This window comes from Gossypium hirsutum, chromosome D06 (assembly GCF_007990345.1).
Source record: "Gossypium hirsutum isolate 1008001.06 chromosome D06, Gossypium_hirsutum_v2.1, whole genome shotgun sequence".
Classification (NCBI taxonomy): Eukaryota; Viridiplantae; Streptophyta; class Magnoliopsida; order Malvales; family Malvaceae; genus Gossypium; species Gossypium hirsutum.
The window spans coordinates 20,327,931-20,350,232 of NC_053442.1; the positions used below are offsets into that span (position 1 = coordinate 20,327,931).

Sequence of the window (22,302 nt, forward strand, 5' to 3'; positions counted from 1 at the left end):
ATGTAGTACAACATCAATATCAATGCCCATCATCTTAGGTACTTTTTTATTTGTTTACTTTTGTACATTGAGTTGAATGTTGGTGGTATAAATTTTCGCTAAATGTTAGTGTATTTTGATTGTTGGATTAATTTTTTGTGGTGAATATTCAATCTTTTTTTTAATTTTAATTTTATATTTTTTAGCTGTATTTAAAGCACAAATCCTATCATTATTTATTGTAAATGTTTATGAAAATATATTAATATTGAAATAATAAAAAATAGAAAAAAATACCTTATACGTGTCTATCTCAACCTTTTTAAGGTTACTTTAGACGAGTTTATCCCAACCTTTTTTAAAGGTTGCCTTAAACGAGTCTATCCCAACCTTTTTAAGGTTGCCTTAAACGGGTCTATCCCAACCTTTTTAAAAAGTTGCCTTAGATAAGGTTTATCCCAACCTTTTTAAGGTTGCCTTAGACGGGTCTATCCCAACCTTTTTTAAAGGTTGACTTAGACATGGTTTATCCAAACTTTTTAAAGGTTACCTTAGACAGGTCTATCCCAACAATTTTTTTATAGGTTGTCTTAGACAAGGTCTATCTCAACCTTTTTAAGGTTGCCTTAGACGGCTCTATCCTAACTATTTTTAAAAGTTGCCTTAGACAAGTTTTATCCCAACCTTTTTAAGGTTGCCTTAGACGGGTCTATCCCAACCTTTTTTAAAGGTTGGTCTTGATTAGTTTTTTGCCAACCCTTCAATAAAGGTTGGCTTATGTTGACCTATGCCAACGCTTTTTCAAAAGTGTCGCAGCACCTACGCCAACCGTACTAAACACAACTTTTTTAGAAGCGTCAGGAGAAGTGTCGCGACACCTATGCCAACCTTTTCTGTGTCGTCTTAAGTCGAAAAAAAGTGTCGCGGTAAACCTATTTTGTTGTAGTGAATTGAATTGCTTTTAACAAATTTAACTTTTTTAATATTTTATGTAAGTGAATTTTTAGTTTAGATGAATTGAGGTGACCAAAGAAATTACTTGAAAAATAATTTAAAGATAAAACAAAAATAATTTGAACAAATAAAATTTTACACACAGAATAAAAAATTATTGATAATATTTATATTTATAAATTATTGATAAATTATAATAAATACATTAAAAAAACAACAACCCAAAATGCTAAATATTATTCTCTTTCTTTTCTTTCTCTTTCTAACTTTCCCTTCTTATTTTTCTACCTTTTAATTCTTTTTTTTTACTCATCACCAAAATCACCCAAAAACCTAATATATATATATATAAAGATACATGGGTAGGCATATTTATGGTGCTCCCATGTATTTTACTTTTATATATTATTATACATTTTGGCCAAAAAATTGATCTAATATGCATATATTTTTTAGCAATTATGTTTAAATCAGAAAAATGTTAACAAGCATAATTAAAACCTCTTTTGGTCCCATTTAGGCGGTTCTAAAAGCTTATTGCTAAACTGTACAAATTTACATGGCTTAATTAAGAGCAACATTGTTTGAAGAGAGAAAAGGAAGAGGAAGAAATTTCATATTCTATCTGCTTTTCTTTAGGAAATGTTCTTTCTGTAATTTTTATGAACTAATAATTGCATTCTTTTGGCAAAAAATAATAGATATGTGAAAAAAAACTCTTTATTTAATCTATTTTTCAGTGTTGACAAATGATAGCACAACAAAGCTTTAAACCCCCTAGTTCTCGAGGCACCAATGATTTGTGGATCTCAACGATCACAGTTTTTGTCATATTTTTTAACCGGATGCTTCCCAAAGGTAGTGATCTCGTGATCCGTTATGGTAGCTCCATACCTACTGCTAGGAGTTGGCTAACCCAGGTGGCTAAATTGTAGATATATGTTGATTTTTTTAATCGGTTAAATAGGTCGTTTTTTTCAAGATTTAGGAAAATAGATCAATTTTGGAGAGAGTGTGTAAAAGTGCGTCCAATGGCCACCCATATTTTTAGGGTTTTTCTAGGGCTAAGGGTTTTATTTAGGAATTAGGGTTTAGTATTTAGGGTTTTGAGAGTGAAACTATAAAATTTTATAGGTAGATTTGAGGGATTGGGGATGCGATAACGTGTCTCAAAACACATACGATTTTAGGGTGACAGTGCTTGATACGGTCACGAGTTGAAGTTTAAGTGGAGGTCCCAGTTAGTGGTCGTGATACGGTCACGAGTTTGAGTATAACTGAGGGCCAGTTGATGCTCGTTATGCGATCACGAGTTCAAGCTTTTTGGATACTCGAAAATTATGTCTTATATAGGCCATACATAAGATTAGAACCATAATCATAGGAAAAACGAAGGGCTTTCCGGTGTAATCAACGTAATTTTTTTTATCTATTTCTAGGCATACGGTATCTTTAACATTTTATTCTTATCCGAAGGCTAACATCAAGGCGATGTCTACCTTCGGATAAGAGGAATATTAAAGATACCGGTTACGTGGAAATGGAGAAAGATTTACACCGATTATAGCGGGAAATCCCACAGTTTTTCCTTATGATTTATTCCATCAAACTTTTGTATGGTATTTATAAGGCAACATTTCTGGGTATCCAAAAATTTTAAGCTCGTACCCGCATAAATTCCTTTAACTGGCTCCCTCATTATACTCCGATCCATGACCTTGTAACAGTCATCGACTGAGACCTCTAGGTAGACATCCACCCGTGATTATATAAGAAAAATCACCCTGGAACCCAACTTCCATAAGATAGGTTTCTGAAGTAATGGTCTTATCTTAGCAGAATATCTGAAATGTGTGTGGCCCAGAATGATATTACATCACTGATAACTCAAGAATACCTCAAATAGGAAACTTTGTTATCGAAAAAAATTTTAACATTAAAGTGGGAAAGAAAATCGAGAGAGAGAATATTGTAAAGTGGAGGGATGATGGTCGGGAGAGATGATGAGTTTAGGGATGACAGAGTGTAAAGGGATAGCCTCCCTTTTATAGGCGAAATGGAGGGGTGAGATTGAAAAGTAAAAAACTTGTGGTTAAAAATGTGTCGTAGAATAGGCATTTTTATTAAATATCTAAAAGAGGAGACTCAAATCTTACCCAAGATTCCCAAGATCAAGGCACTTTTGTTAGGCTTTAGGTGGTGGTGGATAGAAGGTGCATCTAGTTGGGTGAGCTTTCCTATTGACATGGAAAGAAAGTGCACCTAGTTGGTTGGGTTTTCTTTGTATTTAGTGGGAAAGGTGTCCAGCTAGGCGCGTTTTCTTGTCATATTAGTAGGAAAGCTTGTCCAGCTGGACGCGTTTTCTGTCCACCACCATTCAAACCCTGACAAAGTGCCCTACCTCCGAGAATCCTGGGTATATTTTCAAGCACACTGAAGACCCTTTAAAGCATGCGTTTGATGAAATCGATACAAGTCAATAAGCAATTTTTGGATTCCTCTGCACCTTCTATCGATACAACTATTGGTGCAAGTCTAAACCCTCAAAACCTCCACACTTCTATTGATACAAGTGGACTTCTACCAATACATTGAGCTCCAACGATCATAATTTTGAGACTTCTACCGACACAAATCCACTTGTATTGATGCAAGTATATATACAACTGTAAATAAGCTCGTATTTAATGCTTTCAATGGCTACAATTCATCCCCAATGACCATAAATGTCCATAAATTTATTCATTGGTATAAATACAAGTTTAAGATACATCAAGACCTAAGATAGACATATCCAAGCATCAAACACAAGAGAATTAACTTAAAATATTTATTTTCTTCATTTCTTTTGTACATATTATTGAGAGCTTATTGTAATATATTTTTTCACTTTTAAATCTTTGTAGTTAGAGCTTCAATTTGCAAAAACACACATACTAAAGGTTCATTGTTAGCTTTCTCGTCTTTTCTTTATTGTAAAGAGTATACTTAAGGTTTTTGAGGTATAAAACCTTAAGTAGATTGTAAAAGGTTTCTAGTTGTGCCAAAAAGCTAGAGGGTTTTAGTTAATCCATAAAAACTAAGGGGAAGATTCTATCTTAGCCTTGTGGAAAAGATAGGGATTGTAGATGTTATACCATTTCCGTAAAAGGTAACAATTTAAGCATAGTGAATTGGGAAATCTTTGGTTGAGGTATACTAAGGTAGTGGAGGTAGGTAATTGAGGTCGAACCACTGTAAATCGAATTGTCCAAGCTTTTCTTTTCTTTCCTCATCATTTAGAAATGTTTGGAAAGATTTTCAAAATCCCAGTTCACCACCTCTTTATATTTTCGGGCCTAAAAATTGGTATAAAAGTTAGCTCCCCATCAAAGGTTTCACTACTAAGAGAGGCAATCTGAGGCAAAAATATAAGTTTGAAGATGGCACAAGATTTTGAAGTAACTAGCTTGGGTAAAGGTTAATCAATTGTGAGACCACATTTTCAATGGAGAAAGCTACTTATATTGGAAGACAAGAACGAAGCTCTTCATTTAAGCAAATTATTATCATGTTTGGAGGATAATCATAAATGGTGATTTTATAGTACCCAAGGATGAAGATGAGTGAGAAGAATGTGACAAGAAGAAGGCTCAACTCAATGCCAAGGCCATTTACATTTTCTTTTGTGTAATAAGGCTTAATGAGCATAATAGAATGTCTTAATGTCATAGTGCCAAGGAGATCTAGGACAAGCTTGCCACCACTCATGAAGGAACAAGCCAAGTCAAGAATCCAAGATTGGTTTTCTTACATTTGACTATGAGCTTTTCAAGATGAAGTCGACTGAAAGCATCAAGGAAAGTGTTGATAGATTCACTAACATTATCAACGAGTTGAAAGCACTTGAGAAAGTTATTCCAACAAAGAAATGGTGAATACATTGCTCGATATCCTACCAAAAAATGGAAAGAAAAAGTGACGACTATTGATGAATCCAAGGATTTAGATAATCTTTCTTTAGATGAGTTCATAAGCTTACTCTTCACCTAAGAAATGAAGCTAGAGCATGGAAAAGAAAAAACCAAGACAAGTAGGAGTTGCTCTAAAGTCATATGTAAAAAAAAGAAAGCAATGGTGATGATAATGATGAGGATGAAGATGAAGATAATGAAGAAGTTATCACACTTGCCAAGAAGTTTAAAAGGTTCATGAAAATGGAAAAAGGTAAGTTGTCACATTCCAAAACCAAACCTAGTAGTTTTGGGTTTGTAGAATCAGGTCTTTTAACTAGAGGTTGTGTCAGATAACAAAAAATAGGGTTATAAATGAGTAATTTAAGTATGAGTGTCATAATAATTTTTTTTATTTTATTAACTAGCTTAAAACAAAATTTAATTTTGAGGTCTAACTTGAAAAAAATAGATTTTAATTAAGTTAAGACCTAGTTGGAAAATTGCCCAATTTTTTAAATTAGTCTTAATTGCCCAATTTTTTAAATTAGTCTTCTACATGGAGTATTGTCTTCTTCCCTTTCTTAAACCTTAAACTATTAAAATTTTTTCCAAAACCTAAAGTTAGAGAGGTCTTTCACAATTAATTCATTCCTTCAGATTTATTAACCTCCCAACCACCAAAATAACCCTCAATTTCAAACAAAAATCGTGTTTTCTTCCCCAAATTTGTCATTGTTCTTCTTGAGTTCTAATCCCGAATTAGAGTTGTAGATTATCATTTTCATCAAATTAAGGTAATATTTTGACTTTTAGGATTAAATAAAGAATGTTGTTAATTCATATAAACTTTTAAACGATTATATTTGGATTTGATGTTTTTAAAGTAAGCTAGGATTCAAAAATGGCAAAGCTCAAAATCTTTAGCAAACTTGTGTATTTAAAGTGATTTTTGATTCATTCTAACCTAATTAGAAGGTATTTCACTTCAATTTGATAGTTTAAAACTGAATTTTTAATAATCAAACATTTTCCCCTTTTACATGTTCTTGAAAGCTTCAATTTTTTGAAAATTTTAGAACCATGGATTTGGTGAAATTAATGGTTTAGATATGAAATTAAATGTTATTTAGGATGTTTGAACTCGAAATGGAGGATTAGAAATGAGGTTAAGGTGTTGAAACTTTATTTTTGGAAAAAGTAGCTAGTTTTCAGTAGTGAAAAAGGAGAGGCTTGAATTGTGTATTTCTTGATGTTTGGTTGTATTCAAGGTTGTTTTTTATGAGTTTGGAATGTGTTTGTTATGTGTGCAAAGTATCGGATTAATTGGGAGCCATTACGAACAAGTCTAAAGGCAATGAAAAGCTTGTTTGAGCTTTCGGCTTGTAAGCAGAAGCGTGATTGGTGAGTGTTCGGAGTCGTTGCTTGTATGTGCGATTCATAGCATTAACAAGGAGTTTAGGAATAGCCTAAACCACTATCCTAAGTTCCAAGTGTAAGCCTTTCTAATACTGTTGCTTTGTTGTGAAGTTACATTTAATGAATGTTGAGTTGTAGATTGAGATGTTATAACAGATAAACTGATTTTAATGCACACATATGTGGTAAGATATGTTATGGCTCAATGAGCATAGTTGTGGCACTTAAACTGAAATAAATGTGAATCTGATAAGCTTGTATTGTGTACAAATTTGTGATACGAATTGATGATTATGATAAGGGATTATGTGCATTAAAAAATAATTAAATGTGTGTATTTGCTGATATTTTGGCTTTTTGATCTCTTAAAACCGTTGGATATAGTTGGCATGCCATAGGATTGTAAGTACTCACCCTTATGTTTTGTGATTTGGGTATTGAGACCCTATAACAAATTTGAGGGATAATGGAATATTGAGCTAAACTCCATTCACCGGGATATGTGGGTGTGTTGGAGAGTGTTTAGCTTTATGCTACACTTATGGGATATGTTAGACTCTTTGAGTCATTGGTGTGATGGAGATCCGTGTATCCAATGTGTGGTGATAGAGTCTATTTTTATGATTCATGTTTTCAAGTTGTCAAATTATTATAAATTGATTAATATATGAAAATGTTGTGTGTAAATACATGTGAATATATAAGCTAGACTTGAGAGTCATTAAAGCATGAATATGTTGTTTTGCCTTGATGAATTATCGTTAAATGAATTATATATATATGAGTTGAGTGTAATTGCATGTGAGAGTATATGTTAGTTTTATGATTTAATGAAGTGTAAATATGTTATTTTGACTTGATGAAAATATGGTTATGAGTGAGCCATAGTATGCTCTTGCTTAACATGTGATGTTGTGTATGCTTAACGGTAGTTCCAAATATTCACTGAGCTTATTTAAGCTCACACTCCACATTAACATCTTGCAGATAAGTAGTTTTTTCGGTTTGAGTGGAGCAGCAAAAGAAGTGATCTAAGCAAGGCAATATTTTTGAATAGGTGGTTTTTGCGATTCTTTTGAACTCATTGAATAAAGGCAATTTAGGTTAGAGTTTTAGTTTTGATTATTAACATTATTTTAATAATTCTATCTTGGTATTGGATTGACAAAATATGGATGTTATTTTGGACTTCATTTGCAACTAAATTGACGTTTGAGATTAAGATTGATAATGCATATTAGATATTCGTATTTAAATGTATGGATGTGGCATGATAAATGTTTAAAGGATGTTAATAAGTTTGGTTAAATTAGACTATAATTGTGTGTTGAGTAGAACATTGTTTTGAGCACTGATAACATTTTAACTTGTGAATTTTTGGTATTTTGGGTAAATATATCGATACTCGAGATATGAATATTGATACCTCAAAGTTGGGACGGTTTCAAAATTTGACAGAATCCAATTTTGATATCGATACCCATATACGAGTATTGATACTTGAGATAAAAATATCGGTACCTGCTCATTCGGTATCGGTACCTACATGATTTTTCGAGATTTATTAAAAATGAACTTTAATTATAGTTAAAACTATTTCTATTGTCGTTTAAATGTTTAAATTAGCCATGAATTTTTCTTTAAATGTTAATTTTAGTAGTTTTTGCCCTTATTCGAAACCGTATATGCATATGATTAAGTTTCATTTCGTTGATTGATGTAGCATCCTGTAACTCGGATCTAGCGACCGAACCGGGTGAGGGGTGTTACATAAAAGGCTTTAAGAAAAGAAAATAATTTGAGACATTTGCAAGAAGTCAGGGTACAACAAGTATGATTGTCCCTTAAGGAAGAAGCATAAGAGAGAAGAATGTCATGGTAGCTGTAACACCCCTAACCCATTTCCTTCGTTGGATTAGGGTTATAGAGCGTTACTGTACAAAATAGAAAAATAATTCAACTTAAGTATAAATTTCTAATAATTTATTCCAATTATAGCAAACATACACATTTGAGCCTAAAATCGAGCTTTTGGGGCCCTAAAAATAATTTAAAAATGATGAGGGATCATTTTGAATAAATTAGAAAATTTTAGGAAAAACCTGAAAAATTGGGAAAACAAGGGTCATGTAACACAGGTCAAACTGTGTGAGCATTCGATGTAGGGACACATGGCCGTGTCCTAACCCATGTTATAGATCGTGTAACTCACTAACTTGAGACACACACGGCCATGTGGGGTGATCGTGTGTGGCACACGACTGTGTGACAGACCGTGTCCCAGGTTGTATACTTCCAAATTAACCCCTGAAACAAGTTAAAAATCAAGCCAAAACTTACACATTTAAAACACACCATTTCCACAAGCATTCATAAGACCAAAACTCAGTCCAAACTTGCTCATAATATACCAAATCAATCATCCTATATGTTCTAACTAATGTACCAATAGTAGGTTCCACAATTACAATCAATTTTGAAGTTATTCAACAATATAGTTTCCATCACATAGCATACCTTATGCATACCAAATGACCATATCACAAACATATCTGATAGAGGGTTGCGCGCGGACCAAGATCGAGTTGTCAAGTCTCGGGAAACTCCTATGAAAACTCTAGACGATCAGATCTGAAATGAAGTAAAAAGATTAACTTTTAAAATTCCTAGATCTGAAATCAATGAACCCTAAAATAGCAGAAAATAAACAAAGAATCAAAACACTTATTATTAAGGAATTCAGAAGTCAAGAACTCGTGAATAAGCTTCAAAGAAGTCACCAATTCAGCCGATTCTGTCAATTGAACCAAAATAGAAAATTAATTCAGTAGATCACAAAAAAATGAAAACTGAATTAGAATGAGGAATCGTGCAGCAAGAAAGAGGGAAATTATGGATTAAGAATGATCTTCGATAATCAAGGACGTTTATGAACTTTCCAAGCTGAATCTGAAAAGATTAAATTCCAAAACAGCAAATCAAACTCTAAATTCCAGCAAACCGAATTTAATCAGAATTGAGATGAAAAGTCGACAAGATCAATAGAAAAGATGAATGAATGGTTCTTGCTGCCAAAAGAATGCCGATCAGCCTCTTTAATGTTGAAGAAAGCTGGAAACGCAACAAGAAACCGTAAATAAGTTAGATGATGAATTCGGCCACAAACAAGAATTAAAAGGAAAACGAACAGCAAGAAAATAAAAGATAAAGTCCTCAGAAGCCTTGAAATTGAGAAAGATTTCACAACTCCCTTCAAACGGCTCTAATCTCCCCTCCAATGAAGAACAATGGCAAGAAGAAGGCTGAAGATGGCTCCCACAATAAAAAAGATTGTTAAAACTCCTTCTAAAGAAAACTCAAGAGAAAATTCTTGGAGAACTCAAAGAGAATTTTCACTCAAAGCAAATCTGAAATTTTCAATGTAATTGTAATGTATTCAATAGGGTGGTCGGCCATGCCTATTAATAGGCCTTCTATCTATTTCCTAATCTCATTAGGAAAACTTAAAACAAACCTAATTAATAAATTAAGAGGGAAATTCAGCCAAGGCATTTTAATGGGCTGTTTGGGCCGAATTTTTACATATAATAATCCTAAAGTCTAAAAATTAAACTTAGATATTTAAACAATTAAAATTTTTACAAATTGGGCCACTTTAACAATTTGGCCTGATTTTCAACTAAGCATGGTTTGACTTCTTGGTTGGGCTTGGAATCATATTATTGGGCCTTGCCTTCAAGAACTTGGGCTTGTAGTCCATCTCCTAACGAAATTGGTTCGTTGATGCTCGTAACGGAGATCCAATGCGCTTTGGCTGCAAGATTCGGTTTCTTGGACCAAGATTTCTAAGATTTGAAATCTTGATTTTCTTGATTCTTGAAATCGCTCCAAACAGCAAAATTGGGCCAAGATTCAGTTTCTTGATTTTCTTGAAAACAAGAAAGTGAATCTTGATTTTCTCTTTCTTTCGTGTACGCATCTAAAGCCCTACTAACAAATTCTTGAATGGTCCTATTTAGTTTGGAACGCATTTGTCTAGCCTTTGACCTCGTTATTGGGCCTTGTGGTAATTTGAGCCCATCACGTTCTTGAGCTTAGGTTGGGCATTTGTGACTCGTATCAATATCAAACAACCTTATTCTTTCTACTCACATGAGAGTATGCATAGCTACTATTATCTCATATGAATACACATTATTTACAAGCCTTCATCAAATGACATGAACCAAAATGAACTTGGTACCATTCAAAAACAAACCAATCTCCATAACAACATTAAAATCCTTATTACATTCAAATCATACCAAAATAACACACAACCTTATACATGCCACTTATAACCATTTCAATATGTTCAAAAGCTACCAAATTAATTCGATGGATAGTGTGATCGTACTCCGACGAAGTTTCCAATTGTTCGAGTTTTCTAATGATATACAAAACAAAGAAAACAACTATATAAGCAACTAATGTTTAGTAAGCTCATACAAAAGGAGTTAAACTCACCAGTTGTAATAAATTAATCAACTATGAGTAATTTCATTTAGCCATAAATCATATTTCCCTTTTCCTATACACCAAACCTCACAAGGTTAGTAGGTGAAGCAATACGCATATAATTCCAACCCAGTTAAGGCATATAAAATATCAAACATTTCAATTTCACCATTCATCTATCATATGACTACCATATACCTTCATTTTTTTAACTACGCTTATCATATGTTCCATACTCAAATCTCGAAATTAGCCAGAAGTTCCACTTAAAATAATTTTTTTTCAAGAAGAGTTTTGAACCCAAAACCCACGGTTGAGTTTTGTAAACTTGACTCTGATACCACTAAATGTAACACCTCAAACCTGACCTAGAAGTTTAAGTCGAATCTGGACGAGTTACACCAACGTAGTAAAAATGTACTTCTTTTCAGAGTTTTAACTTTGAAAACAAAAAATTCATTGTAGTTTATTTAGATGATTTTTTAGTTTCATTTTAGACTTAATAGATACTGACGAGATTATAAAAAGAAAAATAGGACAAGTCCAAAATAGATTACAAATCTAAAGGATTAAATTGTAGTTATCTTAGTGCAAAATAATCCGAGCTTCTACATGTTGTCCGATCCTAAATCAAATGTCTTTCTAACAGATAAAAGTAAGAAAATGGTGAGTCACCAAGCACGCGTATAACCAAACTCAAATACAAATAAACAGAACGTAATATATAAATCATAATAACGCAAACATTTGATAATAGTTGTATAACCAGTACGGAACAGATCTAGAGTATCACAGAGGTTTCAACAAAGACAGTACAACATAACAAAACAAAATAGAACAGAGCAGAACAACGCAATTCAAACAGAATAGAACCGAATAGAGCAAAACAAAACATCATGGAACAGAGTAGAGCAATATTGAACAGAACGGTGTAGAGCAAAACGGAATATGTATGTTTATGCAGATGTAGTATTTTTCAAACAGATCAAAATGCAAATTTATCAAAAATAGTCGTCCCAAACTCTGTTACACACCAAAATAGAGTTCTCACCTGAACTCATCCATCCAAAACACACCAATAAAGTCATCCCAAGTTTCCCGGCAACGATGACTCGCCATCCCGGGTTGCCCAGCAACGATGGCTTATCAATATGCAGTTAAACTACCAATCAAATATATATGGTCAAGCCATTATAGTACCATCTAACAGTTAGAAAAGAAGTGTGGATAGACCACCAATTAGTACAGATCATTAAACTGCTAGAAATTTCCTCCTTTTACTTCAACCCAAGTTCTATGCAATGTGTCATGGCATGCTTATGCAGAATTAAAGTAATGGGCATGTAAGTTATGCTATCTCTCATTAATAGAATTAGAAAATATGGGGGTCCATATTTTGTAAAAAAAACATATCAAACCTTAGCGGACCATATAAGATTTTCTATGAAGTCACACGCACGGTTATAAATTAGAATCAGTAACAATCAGTCTAACATGTTCAGATATCGTATATTCTTCATCAACAGAGCAACGCAGAGGTATACCAACAAACTTAACAGAATATAGGTCGAACCTGATAATTTGCACATATAAACAATAGTACATTACATTCTAACGTATCCTATTCACTTAGATTCAAACATAACAGATATACGTACAGATCACAAGTTGTTCATCGTCAATCTAACACGTTCAGATATCGCATATATCGTTCATATATCAATATTAGAGCATCAGATAGTCCTCTTACGATCAAATTCAGATCATAAATACATTGTGGAGGTTAGTGCTCGTGTTGGGCAACACTCACAGCCTCAAAAATAAGATTCAAATCCTATTCATATGCCACACGACCTGGACACACGTTTATGTCCTTGCCTATGTGGCTTACATGACTTGGGCACACGCTCATATCGTTTGCCCGTATGGTTCTAAAGCATAAACAGTGAGTTATACGGCCTGGACACACGCCCATGTCCTTGTCTGTGTGGCTCACACGGCCTGGGCACACGCCCATGTCCTTGCCTGTGTGGCTCACACAGCTTGGGCACACGCCCATGTCCCTAGCGCTCATTTTCTGTTGACTGAAAACGCAAAGAAAGAGGGGTTTCGACCCCACCTGATACAGACTCGATACAAGAGCAACAAGGATGAATTCTTGCCCCGGCCAACGAATTGAACTAAAATAGAGAAATCAGACCTCGTACAGAATCAATGTAACGTAACATAGCACAAAAAGAAAAGAACTTGAAACGGTTAAACCGAATCAATAAATAAGAAAGTAAAAGCGTAACGTTAGAAAAAAAATGAAACAATGTGAAATAAAAAGGGAGTTTTTTTTTTGGAAAGTTTAATTAACTAAAATAAACTACCCCACAAGGCAATTCAATAAAAACATCTCTCTAGCTTCTGTCGAAACTTGAACCCAAGACTAAAGGGTATGTAAACGCTTAACCATTAAACTAGCAAGCTCATTCTTGTCATTAGTTTATTGAAAATAGAACTTATGCCAGGCGATTAAGAGTAAGGGTTTGATAAAAATAACAAAATTTCAAGGAATAGAGTTCGAACCCAGAACCTTTCACACATGACCAGAACACCTAACCACTAAACTAGATCAATTTCCTTGTCAAAAAACTCAAAATCGAAGGATGACCATACTTGGTTTCCAAAACCCAATTTATAACCCGATTTTTGGGGTTTTACAAAGAATGACGTGGATAAAGTGCTAAGTCATCTTCCCAAGATTTCCATGGCAATCCTATTAACAATCAATCTCACTATTTGCCACTGTAATTTTTCACTTTCCTTATTTTCCCTCTTCATCTTCTTCCTCTTCCTACACCTGTGTTCATACAAAACCACACATTTCCTCCCCAAGTGATACAAGTAACAAATAAAGCCCATTATATCGCAATCCAAGTTTTGTTATGCAATGTTCTAAAAATACCCTAAAAATGCAAATGTATTCACTTAATTACAACCAATTAATTCCATTTATAGGCCTTAAATATAACTCTTTTCAAGAGTTATCATCTTTCAAAATGAAATTTCTCTTAAATTTTTGTTATATCAAAAAGTGAGAGATTGTTAGCTTTGATGTCTCAATCTTTTGATATAACAACATTTAAGATAAACTTTTATTTATATTTCCTAAATCATTTGGTGAAAATAATTATGAAAAATGTTGTTAAACATTTTCAAAGCATTTCAAAGACTTGTAAAAGTACTCAAAAACATATTTTAAATGTGTTTTAATTTATCTAAATATTTTTGAGTCAATCCAAAATGTTTTTATGTTCTACCAATAGAAGTAAGTTACAGAGCAGTTTAAGCATACCTCTAGACTTTTACTAATACTTAAGGGGACTTCTATTGATATAAGTAAGTCAATAAGCAATCTTTGGATTCTCATGTACCTTCTACCAATATAATTTCTACTGATATAAGTAAGTCAATAAGCAATCTTTAGATTCTCCTACACATTTTAAACCCTTGAAATCCTTAGATTTCTACTAATACAAGTGGAATTTTACCGATACATTGAGCTCCAACGACCATAATTTTGAGACTTCTACTGGCACAAGTCCACTTATATCGATACAAGTATATCTGAAATTGCAAAAAGCTCGAATTTAATGTTTCCAATAGCTAGAATTCATCCCCAACGGCTAGAAATGTCCACAAACTTATTCCTTGGTATAAATACAAGTTTAAGACATATCAATACATAAGAGAGACATATCCAAGCATCAAACACGAGAATTAACTTAGAATCTTTATTTTCTTCATTTTTCTTGTACATATTGTTGAGAGCTTATGGTAATATATTTTCTCACTCTCAAATCTTTTTATTTAGAGTTTCAATTTGCAAACACACGGCTACTAGATATTCATGTTAGTTGTTTCATCTTCTCTTTGTTGTAAAGAGCATACTTAAGGGTTGTGAGGTATAAAACCTTAAGTAGATTGTAAAAGGTTTCTAGTTAAGCCACAAAAGCTAAAGTGTTTTAGTTAAGCCATAAAAGCTAGGAAGAATGTTCTATCTTACCGTTGTGAAAAAGATAGGGATTATAAAGGTTATACATTTTTCTTGAAAGGTAACAATTCAAGTATAGTGAATTGTGAAATACTTGGTTGAGGTATACCATTATAAATTGAATTGTCCAAACTTTTATTTCCTTTCCTCATCATTTAGGAAAGTTTGCAAATATTTTAAAAATCCCAATTCACCCTCTCTTGGTATTATTGGACCTAACACCTTAAATGGAACAATTGTCGCTTTTGTGATTATGCTTAAGGAGTTCAAAAACATTAACCCTATGTTTGGATAAATAATTGAAAGGAAAAAGAAAAGGAAAGGAAGGGGAAAGGAATGTTACAGAAAAGATATTGCCTAAGGATAAATAAAAAGGAAAGCAAAGTAAATGAATATTTATAATTTTTATTTGATTAAGTTGTAGAGAAATTAAGATAATAATTGATTATATGAACTTGTTTTCAATTATGTCCATTTATAAAATAATTAGTATAAAAAATTAATAAGATACAAATGTAATTTCACATCTTAAAACTAACCTTAATTTTCTTTGCCTAACTTTCCCCCCCAATTTAGGGTAATTAAAAATTAGGTAATTTAAGGGAAAATAAGGATAATTTAACTCCCTTTACTTTCCCTTACTCAAATAAAAGACATGTTAATTTCCTTTCCTTAATTTGAATACAATCCAAACGTAATATAAGTAATTTTCCATCATAAAAATGGGTTTGTGAGACTTTAATTGTGGGAGCTATTTGTTTTTCTTTAGACTCATATATTATAAGGGACTCAAACTTGAAAGATAATTAGATTTATTGTATTATTTTATAAGTTCTGCTTGTAAACATAAATTGAATCAAATCAAATATTATTTTTATTTAATTTATAAATAATTTAAATTTTTATGACATAATAATAAATATTTTATATTTAAAATAATGAAAATAATTAAAAATTATATAAATTTTTAAATAATATATATTTTATAAGAATTATTAATTTGACTCTTTTTTTGAAATTTTATTGTATAATGCAATAAAATAAAATTAATCTTATTAAAATAAGTCTAATAAATCAAAACATAAAATTAATAACGATTCGAGAAATTCAATAAACTTGAACGAATTCAACTTCCCTTTATTTGCCGGTATAAATAGGTGGAAGCCCTTTGGTTTCAGTAGGACGGAGCACATGAATTTCATCCTTCAGCTTATAAAAACTCAGAAGTTAGTCCCTCTATTTTTTCATATTTTGATATTTATGTTTTTTGAAAATTAGGAAGTTAATCCAAATTTGTAAATTTGAATGTTTTTATTTTTGTAATTTGTCACATAAATTTGTTGAACTGCTAATATTTTCTTAATTTTTATATATAAATTAATGAAGTGAACAAGGTGACGTGATTTAATTGGATTACTACCAAATTTTAATAAATTAAAAATAAAAGAACTAATATTTCAAATTTTATAAATAAAAAGGATGAAATTTATAATTAGAACTTCTGAAAGATTAATTTATAATTCTATAAAAATTGAATCCGAGACTTTGACAGGCGCTTAAATGGTCATACGTACGCTGTACAACACACACAGTCTCTGAAACTTCAAGAATTTAGGGTTCACTAAGGTAAACAAGATTCCTGAATCCCCAAATCGTTTCTCAGTTGCCTCCACCAAGTTTTAAACTTTAAAGTTTGTTTTTGAAGAAAGCAAAGGAACTGTTTTGGAGTGTTTAATGGATCGTCTACGCCTAAGGCAGAGACAGAGACAAAGAGCAGCCTTCTCTGGGTTTACAAAACCCGAGGTGAAGAACCATGTCTTTTCTGTTTTAAGTGCCATTTCTTCATCTGGGTAGTTATTAGTTTCTCCATTTGTTGACAAATATGTAGTTTTAGCTGTTATTTTTATTTTTGGGGGGTTTGTTTTCATGTTCTTTTCTTTTAAAGAAACTTATCAGGATATTGCATTCATATGCTGTTACCAGTTTATGAATGATTAGCTGAGAAATTGAGCTTTAACTTGTGGGTCTAGAGAAAATATTTGCTTTTTTTCTTCTTCTTATATATGCATATTTCTCAATATAGAAAGCTTACTTACTTTATTTCTTATTTTTAATATATTGTACCATGTTTATGCTTCTGGTTAGCTCTGGCATACATGTTGATGTTATTTTTAATTCATGAACATATATTCTTTTTTTGTTTATTTTCATGTTCTTTGCTTTTTAAAGATATTTACCAGGATATTGTATTCATATGCTGTCACCCGTAGTTGTTTGTTTATGAATGATTAGCTGAGAAATTGAGCTTTAAATTTGTTTCATGCTTTTTTTTTCTTTCATACGTGCATGTTTCTAAGTATAGAAAACTTCCTATATTTCTAGTTTTTTTTTTTTTTAAATATATTGTCCCATGTTTCTGCTTCTGGTTAGCTCCAGCATTCGCGTTGATGTTTTTTGTAATTCGTGCTCATGTCTTTATTGTGGATAGTGTATGTTACTTTTATGTAGCATTTCTTTATTTTCATAGTTACGAGCTTCTCTGGTTGTTATCAAAGGTGTATATTTAGCTGTTACATTTTTGTTTATTTTTATGTTCTTTGCCCTTAAAGAAACTTATCAGCATATTGTATTCATATTTGCTGTTGGCAGTAGTAGGTTTGTTAATGAATGATTAGTTGCGAAATTGAGGTTCAATTTGTGGGGTTTAGAACAAATGGTGGCATGCCTTTTTTCCCCTTTTTCGTACATGCATATTGCTGGATATAGAAAGCTTCCTATATTTCTTACCTTTTAATGGATCGTCCCATATTTTTGCTTCCGGTTGGCATGCATACATGTCAATGTTTTTTGTAATTCACGACCGTGTGAAGTTAGAGTTGTTGTCTTGATTCTGGATCTTGCATGTCATAGTTCTGATTCTTTGCATGATGCTTTGTGCTTATGTATTAAAATTAGTATCTTTCAACCTTCTGGTTTGACATGGTAATATTGTTCAAGTGTTGTTGATTCTAACCTTTTGTTCTAAATGAGTCAATGTGATCCTCATATAGAATTTTTGTAGTAGTAACTGTTGAGATATATCATGTTTGTGGCTATTGCAAAGCTATTTTGTTATGGGATTATAAAACATATATTTTCCCGTTTTATTATATATTTATGTTCAGATCAAGAAGATGGAGAAATTTTTAATGAAATCAAGAGAGCTACTGCTGAGTAAGGAATTCTGTAAAAAAATGGCTAGAAATTTCAGGTTAGTTGCATTTCATGCATATTTCTCACCCTTCCTTTCTTTTATAGATAACCAAATGATTTTTATTAGACATTGATGCATATTGTCTTTGCAGTTCATCTGCCGGTCGTGCTGGCAAACCTATTATTAAATGGACCGAGGTCTTTCTTTACTTTTTTCTTTTTTTCATTTTCGGTGTTACTTATCTCATTATTTCTCCTCTTGTCCTTAAATTATGATCATGGTGTTTATGGTTAACAGTTTAGGATTTCTCCTATTGACCCCTAATTCCTTATATTTTCACAGGTACAAAGCTGGTTCTTAGCTAGGCTGCAAGAAAGCGCATCTAAAGTTCCTTCCTTGACTGATACCTCCAAAACTGAGTCCAGAATCTCTGAAACTTGCCCTTTAGATGATGGGCCTCAAATTCCTCAGATTCTCAAAGGTTCGTGTCTTTTAGGGAAATTGAAAAGTGGAATGTTCAAAATCAAAACTGGCAAAGTTTCAGATGTCTGGTTGTTCTAATACTGTTTCGTTTCAATTTGTTACCCCATTTCATAGAACATGAAAGCTCTATAAGCATTGAGGATATTGTTCTCCCAACTTTGTTTTGCACATGGTCTCATATAAACTAATTGTTTGCACAATGTTATGGTTTATATTATACTATCGCAGAAATCTTTAACGGGTTTCTTGGTCATTTCTACGTTTGCTTTGTGATTTAGAAACCATGACATAAAAATGAAATAAAGAACTTAACCATCACTTTAGTTCCTTATTCTAGAGGCTAAATTTTTCCCTCTTTGTCTCTTGGAGTGGTTTCGAAAATGGGAGAAAAGATCCCTGATCTATCGGGACTAGAGTTCGAGGCACGGTCATCTAAAGATGGAGCATGGTAAGCAACACGAATCTAAATCAATTCAACAGAAACTGTCTAGGCTTTTCTGTTGTTATCGTTGAGCTCTCTACATATAGAAAACTACTAGAATTGACATGCATTTATACTGTTATGTCATAGGAAATCTTATCATCTAGACCAGCTTATATTGGACTGTGCTGATTTTAATGTGCAGGTATGATGTCGATACGTTTCTCACACAACGACATCCCGGTTCTGGTGAACCTGTAAGTAACTAATTGGAACTATTGCAATCACTGTGTAGACTGATGCTCTTCCACGGCTAATATTAAAGTTGTCATAGTTGTTGCCGAACTTTTTGTTGCATGATGGATTCAAATTGATATCTAGGCAGAGACTGGTAATAGGGTGATTTATAACTATTTATTTTACAAGTCGTTTGATAAAATATATTGTTTGTTATAGGAAGTTCTTGTTAGATTTGTTGGATTTGGGGCCGATGAGGATGAATGGGTTAATGTAAAAAAGGCAGTGCGACTTCGATCCATCCCATTTCAACATTCTGAATGTAATAAGGTGATGGTCGGAGATCTTGTATTATGCTTGCAGGTCAGCATTGATGCGCTTGTTCTTTATAAATTTCTCCAATTATCTTACACCTCTTTGTTGCTTAATTTTCTTCTCTCTCACTCTCTTGATTTTAGGAGAAAAGGGACCAATTAATCTACTATGATGTTCACGTCAATGAGGTCGAAAGGAAAACGCATGACATAAGAGGTTGCAGGTGTATCTTTTTAATCCGATACGACCATGACGGCTCTGAGGCAAGTGTTGTATCTCACTGCATACTCCTTTTAATTAACAACTCCATTGCAGGTACGAGAAATTCATGTCCGTTCAAGATGTTAATACTGATCTTTCTTGTTTTCTTTCCCATTTGCCAGGAGAGAGTTCGATTGAGAAGACTATTTTATATTCGAGGCCAAGAAATCTGATAGTTTTCATGATACTTCTGAATCTTTGCTCATCTCCCAATCACATTTTCGCATTGTCATCTGTGTGAGTTCATTTATTGTGGTTTTCTGAACAAGAGAATTACAAGTATGTAAATCTATAGCTTATTTGCATCTTGGAACTATATTTGTTTCGAGGCTTGAGGGATAGTTTCAATGTGTGTTAGGGTTCATTTCGGGTATCTCTTGTTGTCCACGTTGTTCCTCCCTTGGTCTTCAAGCTTTTGTGATGTTTAGGGCTTAGCTGGTTTTGGTTCTGTAAAAGAATTGTAGTTTAAATTAGGTTTCTTATAACCTTTTTTTAGTAAAGATTGATGTTTAGGGTTTGTTCCTCGCATTAATGCTATCACCTCATTTAGGCAATCATAGAAAAACCGGATTGGATCGGTTTAATTGAAAATCAGTGGGTTTGGCACTTCAACATTTCACATACAAGTGGAATCTCCAAAACCGGAAACTAAATCGAGAATAACACAAGACAAAAATAGAAATGGAAATCATTCAATTTCATTAAACACAAATGATGAATAGGAAACTACTCGCTGTGAGGATTTCGAGTTGGTCGGAGTGGGGCCGGAAAATCACAATAACAGGATGGGAGAAAGGAGAATAGAGAAGAATAAGGAAGAAGAGAAGAGAAGAGAAGAGAAAGATGGCAATTAGGAGAAGAGAGAGTTCATCCTTAACAGAATATTGTCCTTTTTTTTCACAACAGCCTATAAAATAAAAGAAAACAAAACTAACAGTTTAGAATTAGGTTACTGCAGCTGGCACACCAAAACACAACGTTTCCACTTAAATTTGAAATCATCAAAACACGTCCGTTTTCTTAGCTCAGGTATTTTGCTCCTCTCTCAAAATTATCTGTCTCAAGGATCAAACTGAGGAAAGTTGGTTCTCAGCTAATCAAGGGACTCTCATGTAGCATCCTCAGGAAATGAATTAGCCCACTCCACTAAAGCTTCAGTCACTTCCCCTGCTTTCGCTTTTGACTAGAGGTGTTCAAGCGGTTAACTGATCGGTTAATTGAACTGAACTAGTATTAATCGAATTAATTATTTTTTTAATCTATTAACATTAACCGAACTAAATTTTTTTCAAAAAAATTAACTGAACCGAAATATTTCAGTTAATTCGATTAGTTAACTGAATTAATCGGAATTTATATGTTTTTATTTTTTATTGAAACAAGTATAAAACATATAAAAAAATGTAACCGAATTAACTGACTTAACCGAATTAATCGAATTAACCGAAATTTAAGTATTGAAACACTACATAAGTCTTGAAATTAACACATAATTAAAATGTAAGTCTTTAATATTCTCCATTTGCATCCATTTCTTCTCTCCAAAAAATCTCCATATGCATTATACCTAAAAAAATATGTGCAAAAAATGAGCATATAATAGAAATATATGCATTTTAAAAAAATCAAATCAAAAACAAATGAATAGATTGTAAGTTAACAAGAATAAGATAAGTAAGCATACCCTTCAACTCACAAAAGCTCATGAATTTAAGGTAGGCTCTAATGCATTCCAAGAAAAGTCCAAACTTTGAATTGATTAAATAAGTTAGTGTAGGAGTGGTGTGGTAAAAAATTGAAACTATTAAATTAAAAATAAATATACCATTTTCAATATTGTCAAGCTCTTAGATTTGTTCTTCATTCTTTTTTATGTCTTCTGTGATGATGATTTCTGAATCCAATCTTTGAGTACACACGAGAGCTTGTACAATTTTAGGAGTTAAAGAACTCCTAAATTGATCAAGCACACGCCCCCCCCCCCCCCCGATGCTAAACTCAAACTCTGAAGCAATCATAGAAACCAATATAGCTAACACATCTCTGGCCATTTTTGAAAGAGTGGGAAATCAAGGGCTATTCACTTTCCACCACAATAAAATATCAAAATCTTCAACAAAATTCTCATTATGTTTTGTCCTCGCCACCATTTTCCAACTCACACTTTTTATACAAAACTTGTATACGCCTTTTCATTTTTTGTTGTGGTTCACCAAGACAAACATGTGCTGCCACACTTGAATTGGCTATAAGACTATGAAGTGGAGGCTTATACTCATCAAACAATTCATACAAAGCTTCCTTCAATTTTTGCATCATTTCACAAGCTTTTTCAACATTAGACATTTCACTAAGTGCAAATTCAAGATATTTTAATTTTTTTCTAGGATCTAAAACACAAACAACAAACATAAGCAAATTCATCTTATCAATATCAACCCAACACTTAACATATTTGTCTTTCATCTTCATGGTCATAACACTAAAGTCAACATCAATATTTGACTGAGCATCTCGTAAAAGGATATCAATTTTAGAAAGCTCATTAAAAAAATTATTGGATGTGACATAT

General features: G+C 32.7%; 1 protein-coding gene across 3 annotated transcripts; it reads left to right on the forward strand.

Annotated features, from left to right (window-relative positions):
* The first annotated feature begins 16,017 nt into the window (after positions 1-16,017).
* LOC107901520 (protein SAWADEE HOMEODOMAIN HOMOLOG 2) lies at positions 16,018-20,247 on the forward strand. 3 transcript variants are annotated; one of them, XM_041095775.1, is made up of 11 exons: positions 16,018-16,046; positions 16,373-16,446; positions 16,526-16,623; positions 17,985-18,070; positions 18,165-18,210; positions 18,356-18,494; positions 18,866-18,944; positions 19,123-19,174; positions 19,374-19,517; positions 19,613-19,732; positions 19,853-20,247. In XM_041095775.1, the coding sequence occupies exons 3-11, from the start codon at positions 16,555-16,557 to the stop codon at positions 19,901-19,903; spliced, it is 786 nt and encodes a 261-aa protein (XP_040951709.1). In that variant the 5' UTR covers positions 16,018-16,046; positions 16,373-16,446; positions 16,526-16,554; the 3' UTR covers positions 19,904-20,247. The 3 variants fall into 3 exon arrangements, with proteins under 3 accessions (XP_040951709.1, XP_016683065.1, XP_016683066.1); XM_016827576.2 differs by lacking the exon at positions 16,018-16,046 and having other exon boundaries at positions 16,356-16,446; XM_016827577.2 differs by lacking the exon at positions 16,018-16,046 and having other exon boundaries at positions 16,372-16,623.
* The last annotated feature ends 2,055 nt before the right edge of the window (positions 20,248-22,302 follow it).